This window comes from Bubalus kerabau, chromosome 19, assembly GCF_029407905.1.
Source record: "Bubalus kerabau isolate K-KA32 ecotype Philippines breed swamp buffalo chromosome 19, PCC_UOA_SB_1v2, whole genome shotgun sequence".
In the NCBI taxonomy this organism is placed as follows: Eukaryota; Metazoa; Chordata; class Mammalia; order Artiodactyla; family Bovidae; genus Bubalus; species Bubalus kerabau.
This window is the reverse complement of record NC_073642.1, coordinates 26,818,925-26,828,564: the sequence shown is the minus strand read 5'-3', so window position 1 is coordinate 26,828,564 and position 9,640 is coordinate 26,818,925. Positions and strand designations below refer to the sequence as shown.

The 9,640-nt window shown below is 46.9% G+C and overlaps 1 protein-coding gene and 1 non-coding gene across 2 annotated transcripts; one reads left to right on the top strand and one right to left on the bottom strand.

Moving 5' to 3' along the window:
- Positions 1–1,042: 1,042 nt before the first annotated feature.
- On the bottom strand, positions 1,043–1,114 carry TRNAC-ACA (transfer RNA cysteine (anticodon ACA)). The gene has a single exon. It is a non-coding gene; the product is annotated as a tRNA-Cys (tRNA).
- Positions 1,115–5,540: 4,426 nt separating this feature from the next.
- On the top strand, positions 5,541–6,206 carry CTXND1 (cortexin domain containing 1). Its single transcript, XM_055556656.1, has one exon. The coding sequence runs from the start codon at positions 5,601–5,603 to the stop codon at positions 5,778–5,780; it is 180 nt and encodes a 59-aa protein (XP_055412631.1). The 5' UTR covers positions 5,541–5,600; the 3' UTR covers positions 5,781–6,206.
- Positions 6,207–9,640: the final 3,434 nt, after the last annotated feature.

Sequence of the window (9,640 nt, the reverse complement as noted above, 5' to 3'; positions counted from 1 at the left end):
TTACATTTTGATTTAGTTCCACCTTCCCTCTACTAGTTTTTATTGAAATAATGCAGAATTTTAGATACAAGTTATCTTTATGAAGTTTTTGTTATGTAACTTTTATATTTTTAATTCTTTTTTTAACATTTACATTGTTTTATAGCTATATTTGGGCTTCCCAGGTGGCTCAGTGGTAAAGAATCCACCTGCCAATGCAGAAGACACAGGTTCCATCCCTGGGTGGGGAAGATCCCCTGGAGAAGGAAATGGCAGCTCACTCCAATATTCTTACCTGGAAGATCCTATGGACAGAGGAGCCTGGTGAGCTATAGTCCATAAGGTCACAAAAGACTGGGATACAATTTAGGACTCAGTTCAGTTCAGTTCAGTTAGTTGCTCAGTCGTGTCCAGCTCTTTGCGATCCGATGGACTGCAGCACGCCAGGCCTCCCTGTCCATCACCAACTCCGGGAGTTTACTCAAACTCATGTCCATTGAGTTGGTGATGCCAGCCAGCCATCTCATCCTCTGTCATCCCCTTCTCCTCCCACCCTCAATCTTTCCCAGCATCAGGGTCTTTTCAAATGAGTTAGCTCTTCGCATCAGGTGGCCAAAGGATTGGAGTTACAGCTTTAACATCAGTCCTTCCAATGAACATTCAGGACTGATTTCCTTTAGGATGGACTGGTTGGATCTCCTTGCAGTCCAGGGGACTCTCAAGAGTCTTCTCCAACACCACAGTTCAAAAGCATCAGTTCTTCGGCACTCAGCTTTCTTTATAGTTCAACTCTCACATCCATACATGACTACTGGAAAAACCATAGTCTTGACTAGACTTAATTTTCTCATTAGCTCAATCATTATTTTTTAACGTTATTAAAATCAAATAGCTTGTTGGCACAGTAATGTCTTTGCTTTTAAATATGCTGTCTAAGTGAAGTCGCTCAGTTGTGTCCGACTCTTTGAGACTCCATGGACTGTAGCCTACAACGCTCCTCCATCCATGGGATTTTCCAGGCAAGAGTACTGGAGTGAGTTGCCATTTCCTTCTCCAGAGGATCTTCCCAACCCAGGGATCGAACCTGGGTCTCCTGCATTGTAAGCAGATGCTTTACCATCTGAGCCACCAGGGAAGTCTATGCTGTCTAAGTTGGTCACACTTTCCTTCCAAGGAGTAAGTGTCTTTTTATTTCATAAAAAATTTAGGACTAACAAGTAACATATACACTTTAACAATGTAGCGTTATCTTTTTTTTTTTTTTTAACCTGCTCCTCATAACCAGTAGAAAGCTAGTGCCCTTCTTGGCACTATTCAATTTACTGCCTTTCAGAAATGAAGATTTCTTTTTGAGAATCATCTAGAGTCACTAGAAAGTCGTGTTTTCTATTTGAGAGTGATTCTATAAGGAACAGAAGTTCACTAAGGTTACCACAAATAACAGATCTTTTAGTATAAGGACAAGAAGAGCCTTGACCCTGTTCTCCTCTCATTGCCTCTCATGGTCTCTTAGTGATGCCCTTCCTCTGACTGTTCTTGTCATTTTTGCCACAACCAAGGCTATGACTGCCACACCTGGTGGATCAGCAGACTGGGAAGGGCACCGGACTTTCTTCTTTTATTTTTTCTGCCATACCACACCGCATGCAGAACTTCCCCAGTCAGGGATCGAACCTGTGCCCCCTGCATCGGAAGAACAGAGACTTAACCATTGGACCACCAGGGAAGTCCCATGCCTCAGATCTTGATGTTACAGTGTCAGCAAGACCGCTGATGAAACCCTCCATATCTTTGTGCAGTTTCTTTCCCCTCACTATATGGCTACTTTTGTCCATGGAATTCTCCAGGCAAGGATACTGGAGTGGGTACCCATTCCCTTTTCCAGGGGATCTTCCCGACCTCGGGATCAAACCCAGGTCTCCTGCATTGCAGGCAGATTCTTTACCATCTGAGCCACCAGGGAAGCCCTGTCTGACTGCAAAAGTGCCCAAAGCTGGTATACTCTTGTTCCACCTTCATTTTAGTTTTCCTTTCCCTTCTAAGATGCATTTTTCCAACAGCCTCCCAGTGAGTCGCTTCTTCTCTAGTAGCTGGACAGTGTGTTCTTAGGCACCTTTGACTGATTTGTTTGCATTTTTCCATACCTGGGGAAATAGAACAAAAATAGCCAATGTTTTTTATAAATCAAATGTAAGAATCAAAATATTTAAATATTAGAAACTAACAAATTCTCTCCACAATATTGCATGAAGTCCATCCCCTCCATGTATCTTTCCAGCCCTAGTAGTAGTTATGGTATGTATTTTTGGATATACCATTTTATTAATATTTAAATTTCACCAAGAGTTCAAGTATATGCTAGCTTTATGTTCAGATTTTTGAAATGAAGATAAAATGAACAAACAGCTTAAGGGTGCAGTGTGTTTAACACTGCACAATATATTCACTTGGGATTCTCAGGTGGCTCAGTGGTAAAGAATCCGTCTTCCAATGTAGGAGACTCAGGAGACATGGGTTCGATCCCTGGGTCAGAAAGATCCCCTGGAGGAGGAAATGGCAACTCACTCTCGTATTCTTGCCTGGAGAATCCCATGAACAGAGGAGCCTGGAGGGCTACAGTCCATGGAGTCCCGAAAAAGTCAGACACTACTGAACAGACATTCCCAGTATATTTAGCAACTAGACGATGTAGGGGGTGGTTAACTGTCCACTTACGAACACAAGTATAGGGACAAGGCCTGCCAGTGGAGGAAATACCCACCATTCAGGTCTGAACAGAGGTCCTTGGTTGCTGGCAGAATCTCCCCTCGACTTCAAACTTGAGACAAACCACAGAACATACAAAACTTGATTGAGACATGCCACTCAGTATACCAAAATCGACTTCAGAACAGTAACAGGATAGACTGGGCAGAGCCAGTTCGGGTTGTGGGGCCCGGTCTGAAGCAAACAGGGTTGCCCAGAGGCTGGGAATGTGGCAGCTGAAGCCTAGAACAGGGAGACGAGAGCAGCCGTCTTCTAAAAATCGCTGATTTCCAAACAAATTCCTAAGTTGTTTTTGGTCTTAATCATCTCAGCACAGACTCATCATCTCCCTCTGGCAAGCCTGTTAACTGCTCTGATGAAAGAGTGGGGCCACCGAGGGCACTCCCACAGGACAACACAATCAGTGTCGGGTTATGACACTGGGCCTCTTCTGTGTCCTGAGCAAATGCCTTCCACTTAACCCATCTGTCATCTGGGGAAGTGATTCTGATGGGTCACCTTTCATAATGACTCCGCCACTATTTATAGAACCAGCAGATTACTGCACGTGATCAGCTCTGGTCTTTGTTACCTGATTGAATTCACACTGTCGATACAGCCGGTTGTTTAGCCCCGAAGTAATAAGTGATGTGCTTTTTCAGTCTCCTTGCCTTCCTACCGTTAGTGTCCGGAGGGCAGAAGCTAAGCAAGTTTGCATCTTCTCTGGTATTTCCTGTGAACCCACAAGGCAGGGGCCTGTCCTGGGTCCAGGTTGGTAATGGCCCTTGGTCAGTCTTGGAGCCTGCCCTTGAGAAACTGACATGCTGCTCTGACTGCATTCTGCACCCCCAAATCCATATGCTGAAGTCCTGACACTCAACAGGAGTGTAGTTGGAGATAAGGCATTTAGGAGAGTACATGCTCAGTCTCATGTCCAACTCTTTGCAACCCCATGGACTGCAGCCCACCGGGCTCCTCTGTCTTTGGGTTCTCCAGGCAAGAATACTGGAGTGGGTTGCCATGCCCTCCTCCAGGAGATCATCCCTACCCAGGAATGGAATCCATGTCTCCTGCATTTCCTGCATTGGATTCATTACCACTAGCGCCACCTGGGAAGCCCCCATTTGGATCTGCTACACCCAAACCCTAAAACTGCTTGCTTTCACAATTGTGCCAGGTCAGCCCACCAGCTGTTCCCTTCAGGGTTGCTCACTGGCCCAGATCAGAAACCCTGACTTGGGAGCAAGTTCCACTCCAGCCACCCCGAGAATGTGGCAGATGGAGTGTCTGGCCTGTGCAGGCTCCATGCTGAAGGACGGTTACATTCTGCTGGGGACCACTGAGCTGACCCTTGGGAAGGCCAGCCCCTCAGCTCCCAGGGAACGGCAGCTGGGATCAGCTGCATCACTGCTGGGCGTCAGGTCCTCACTGGGAAGCGGGGCTGGAAGGGATGTGTGTCCGCCCTGTAATTAACGTTAATCAACGCACACCATCTGGAGGATGGAAGAATCTGTTCTTTGCATCCACGCTCTTGGCTTTCATCCCAGCTGAAGGATCCAGAAAAATGCCCATAACCTTCCTCTGGGGCACGTTGCCAGGTTATAGGGCCCAGTTCTGGCCCCAGACAAGACAGGGGAGAATCACCAGACAATTTTTCCAAGGTCTGACTTTTATAATCGGTGCGGGGTCTCTGATACTAACTTAGGGCAGACGCTGAGCCGAGGATTTCGGTCTGAGTTTGAGAGGCCAGACTGAGTCCAGCTGTGAAACACAGCCCTAAAGCCACTGAACTGTTCACCTCACCATGGTCACTTTGGTAAATTTTATAATATGTATACTTTACAACAATTTTTTACAGTTTTATTTTACCTTTAATTAATTTTTATTGGAATATAGTTCTCCAATGTTGTGTTAGTTTCTGCTATACAGCTAAGAGAATCAGACTTACATATACATATATCCCCTCTGTCTGTATTTCCTTCCCATTCAGGTCACCACAGAGCATTGAGTAGAGTTCCCTGTGCTGCACAGTAGGTTCTCAGTAGTTATCTATTTTATACACAGTATCAGTAGTGTACGTATGTCAATCCCAGTCTTCCAGTTCATCCCAGTTGTTTCATGGGCACAGTTTCAGTTTTGCAAGTTGAAGAGAGCTCTGGAGACGGATGGTGTGATGGCTGCACAACGATTTGAACGCCCTAAAGCCACCGAGTGTGACTTAACCATGGTCACCATGGTAAATTTTATGTTACGTCTATTTTATCACAATTTTTAATGTCATATTTTTTAAAAGAGAGAAGGAAAGGAAAAAAGCATCGGTGTAAAGTGTGACTGCTCCCACCACGATGTCCAGACAGGAACTCTCCAGACCAGACTTTCCTGCCAGTCCAGCTCAAGTCTGGGTGTCATGGGAAGTAACCAGCCTTGTTCTGTCATATTCTGTTTCAGCTGCTGCCAGTTTGGGTCCCTGCTCTCTAAAGGAAAGGCCACTGCTCTCTCTGGCTTCCAGCTGTGATGTCTGGTCACCCCCGCCTCCCTCCTGAAGCAGCCGTACCCAGGGTGCGTGCCCACCCAGTGGCCCTTATGAAGTGGTGATCACTCTGACCAGCAGGTGAGTGCCCTCTGGGAAGAGACCTCAGTGGGCATCTGAAAATGCGGTCTCAGCTCTCACGTGCAGGAGGGAAGGGGAAGAGGCCAACTTTCACTCCAGGGGGGCATATAAGAACCCAGGGTTGTGCTCTGCTCCCCACCCCTACCCCCACCGCAGGCAAATGGGCATGACCCTTTGATCTGCACTGCCCTGGCTTTCTGCAGGGGTGGAAGATGGTACCAGTCAACCCTGTGCCGGAGGAGGAGCCAGAAGCTGCCACTGAGAGATGGAGGACCCCACGCCTGAGCCCGTCTACGTGGACGTGGACAAAGGACTGACCTTGGCCTGCTTCGTCTTCCTCTGCCTGTTCCTCGTCGTGATGATCATCCGCTGCGCTAAGGTCATCATGGACCCTTACAGCGCCATCCCCACGTCCACCTGGGAGGAGCAGCACCTGGATGACTGAGGCGCGGGCGGGCAGGGGCAGTGGGGAGGGACCAAGACCCTGGCGCTCTCTGGACGAGGTTGCCCCGGGACACACCTCCGTCCCCTGGCCACCAGCCTGCTAGCGCCTGGGGGCAAGCAGGAACAGATTCGGCTACTAGGGATGGAGGTGGCTCACCTTAGCCTTGTCCACTTCCACACGAGCAGCAGGTTGAGATGTGTGGGATGCTGTGGGCGGTGCCATGGCCAGCCGGTCTGGGGATGAGAGGTCTGCGAGTCAGTAGGCCCAGGTTCCAGGCTGGGGCCTCAGTGTGAGACTATGGGTGGTCACCTTCCCTGGCTCCCAAACCCCATTTGGCATTGGATACAGGACAGATCATATAACAGTGGTCCAGTTTTGAGGAGACCCTTGCCCTGATCATGCCAAGAAGCACACGTACTAGCCCCAGGGTTGCACAGCACAGACATCCACCTGAAACCCAGCCCCTTCCCAATGGGCTGGCAGTGGAGCCAGGGTGGTGACCCAGGGAAGCAGATGGATTCAAATTCACAAAAGGCACAGGGGCTGCTTCCCAGCAATATTTTTTTAAACTAAAATATAGAAGGGTATATTTTTTCCTGTTATAAATGAAATGTGTATTTTAGAAGTTTGGAAAAATACAGAAAAATAATAGAAGGAAAGGGGGAAAATAATACTTATAGTTCCACTTCCCCAAAGCTGCCATCTTGATATATTTTCTCTCAGTATTTTTACATATATTTTTCAATAGTCAAACTGTGTGCATGGTGTTGCATCACTTCACATTAGAGCATGAACACTTTCTCATGTCATCAAACTCTCTTCAGTTCAGTTCAATTCAGTTGCTCAGTCATGTCCGACTCTTTGTGACCTCATGAACCACAGCACGCCAGGCCTCCCTGTCCATCACCAACTCCCAGAGTCTACCCAAACCCATGTCCATCGAGTCGGTGATGCCATCCAGCCATCTCATCCTCTATCGTCCCCTTCTCCTCTTGCCCTCAATTTTTCCCAGCATCACAGTCTTTTCAAATGAGTCAGTTCTTCGCATCAGGTGGCCAAAATATTGGAGTTTCAGCTTCAACATCAGTCCTTCCAGTGAACACCCAAGACTGATCTCCTTTGGGATGTACTGGTTGGATCTCCTTGCAGTCCAAGAGATTCCCAAGAGTCTTCTCTAACATCACAGTTCAAAAGCATCAATTCTTCTGCACTCAGCTTTCTTTATAGTCCAACTCTCACATCCATATATGACTACTGGAAAAACCATAGCCTTGACTAGATTGACCTTTTTTGGCAAAGTAATGTCTCTGCTTTTTAATATGCTGTCTAGGCTAGTTATAGCCATCATTTTTACTGGCTACAGAGTATTCCATTGGTGGATAGGTCATGGTGTAATAATTATCTGTGTTGGTCATATGTTTCTTTTTTTCCCCCACTATTCTTCATGAAAAATTATTTCACCCAGTGACCTCTTGAGAGCACACAGTATATGAGATGAATATCAGACAGGAAGACCTGGGTTCTACTCTTGTCTGTCACTCTAAGGCTGTGTGACCTTGAGCAAGTCACTTTACCTCTCTGCGTCTCCATCCCCTCGTTGTATAAAGGAGGAGGAAAAACCTTGCCCTTTTTGTTTTGTGTAAGCCTCATGTGAATGAAAGGGCAGGAGGGGGAGTGCTTTGAATGTAAATGTGCCGTGGGGGGAGACAAGGAATAAGTTTTTGATTATAATGACTCCTTTCCCTCTTTTCCCACCCTTCTCACCCCCCTCACACTCCATCACCTAAATCTACGATGTTGCAGCAAGAATAGTGGACCAGAGTCCACAAACCTGGTCCCAAGTCCCAACTCCTACTTTCTTGCCCTATGATCCCGAATAACTCAGCCTCTCTGATCCCCAATTTCTTCATCTGTAAAATGAGGGAATAACATCTACCTCACAAGGTTGTTGTGAGGATGAAATGAGAGAACATGGGCAAACATTCATGTCTTTTCTTGATTTTTACCACCCCCAGGAGAAGCCAGAGGTCTGAACTGGGAGAATGAGGGGTCTGGATTCCCCTCTCTCAGAGGAACCTGGAACCCTGGGTTTTCCTTGTTTCCCAGGGCCCTTCTGAAAGACCAGAACTCCTAGCCAGGACCTGGTCAGAGGAATGCTCATAGCAAGCTCTCCCACCCAGCACCTGACGTCAAGGACTATGGTGTCTATTAATCTACATAATCATCATTATCATCAGTAATCCTGCAAACACAATATGAAGTTAAATGAGACCGCCCGAACACCCCCTGATTCTGAAGGTATTTATTCTATCCCTCTAAGGCATGCCTGCCATCTCCCTCAGAAGTGACCTGCAGCTGGGAAGAAGCTCAAGGCTCCCTTCCCATCACCCGCGTCCCCGCCGTCAGTACCACCCCATCCCGGGTCACCTGCGAAATAGCTTTCCAAAGCACCGTCACCACTAGGTGACCACCTTGAAAGTGAACAAGGGCACCGCTGTTCAGGTGGCATTCCAGGGCATTTCCAGCTGTTCCCTATGCCACCCTCCACGGTGTGGGATGCAGTAAGGGACAGCTGGCAAAGGCAGTGGACTGAAATGCATTGGAGGCTCCATCTGAGGGGACAGACTAGAGCAAGGACCCTGCACATTGCCTCAGGCCCAGCAGCAGCCTTCACTCTGCAGACTACCTCAGAGATACCAAGCACTTCTGTGAACAGCTCATCAGCATGGATTTACAGTGCCAGTCAGAACCAACTCCCAATCAGCAAAGATCCTGAGGAAAAAGAGGTCTTGAAGACCTCACTTGGAGATATTTTAGAGCTCTAAGGAGTGAACAACAGGTGCCCGAGGGCTGTACTACTCAAGCCCTGAAGAAGGACAAATAGCACCTGCAGCATTGAGGAACTTGCTAGAAATCCAAAATCATGGACCCCCACTCCAGACCTCCAGAACTCTAATCTCTGCAGGTGGGGCCCAGAAATCTCTTACCAAGATCCACTGAATGATTTCTGTGCATGAACGTGAGCTTCCCAGGTGGTTCAGTGGTAAAACATCCTCCTGCCAATGCAGGAAACCCAAGTTCTATCCCTGAATTGGGAAGATCCCCTGGAGGAGGAAATGGCAACCCACTCCGGTGTTCTTGCCTGGAAAATCCCATGGACAGAGGAGCCTCGCAGGCTACAGTCCAGGGTGGTCACAAAAAGTCGGATGTAACTGAGCATGCGCACACATTAATTAAATGCATCAATATGTTTTTAGAGAAGGATATGATCAATTAGTTTGAGAAGCACTGCCTTGAGGGTCCTCTGGTCTCACTTATTTCTTTCCCACACCTAGAGTTGCTAATATTTCCCACCCTATCTCTTGACTTTTTTGGTGGCAAAGGGAAATAATAACATTTCAGCAAAAGATGGAAAATGTCAAAATCACTCCTGTTCTAAGCCTCCAGATAATAGTGATTTCCATTGTGTGTCCATGTGTTCCCTTCTCATCTTTGTCCACATGCAAAATATATTTTTTCATAAAAGCCTTCTGTCACAGTATTTTAATCAGTATCTCATAACATTTCTTCATAAGCATGTTTCTGCTACAGTCTTCCTATTTATCATTTTAGTGGCCATAAACCATACCACCTAGTGCATGTGCATAGTTATCCAGAATCCTGTTATTAAGCATTTGGATTGCTTTCATTTTTCCCTAGTATACATGTTGCAAAATAAAAATAAAGAAAGCTTAAGACAGATATGATGAACCCTGGGGCTTGCTCAGGATGGTGGATAATAAATATTTAAATGACACCCGCTGCACCTTAGAGACACATGGGGGAGGGAGAGCCATCTCAATATTTGATCATAATAAGGG

Coding starts and splice junctions, on each gene's coding strand:
- CTXND1 (XM_055556656.1), top strand. CDS start 5,601: ATGGAGGACCCCACGCCTGAGCCCGTCTACGTGGACGTGGACAAAGGA.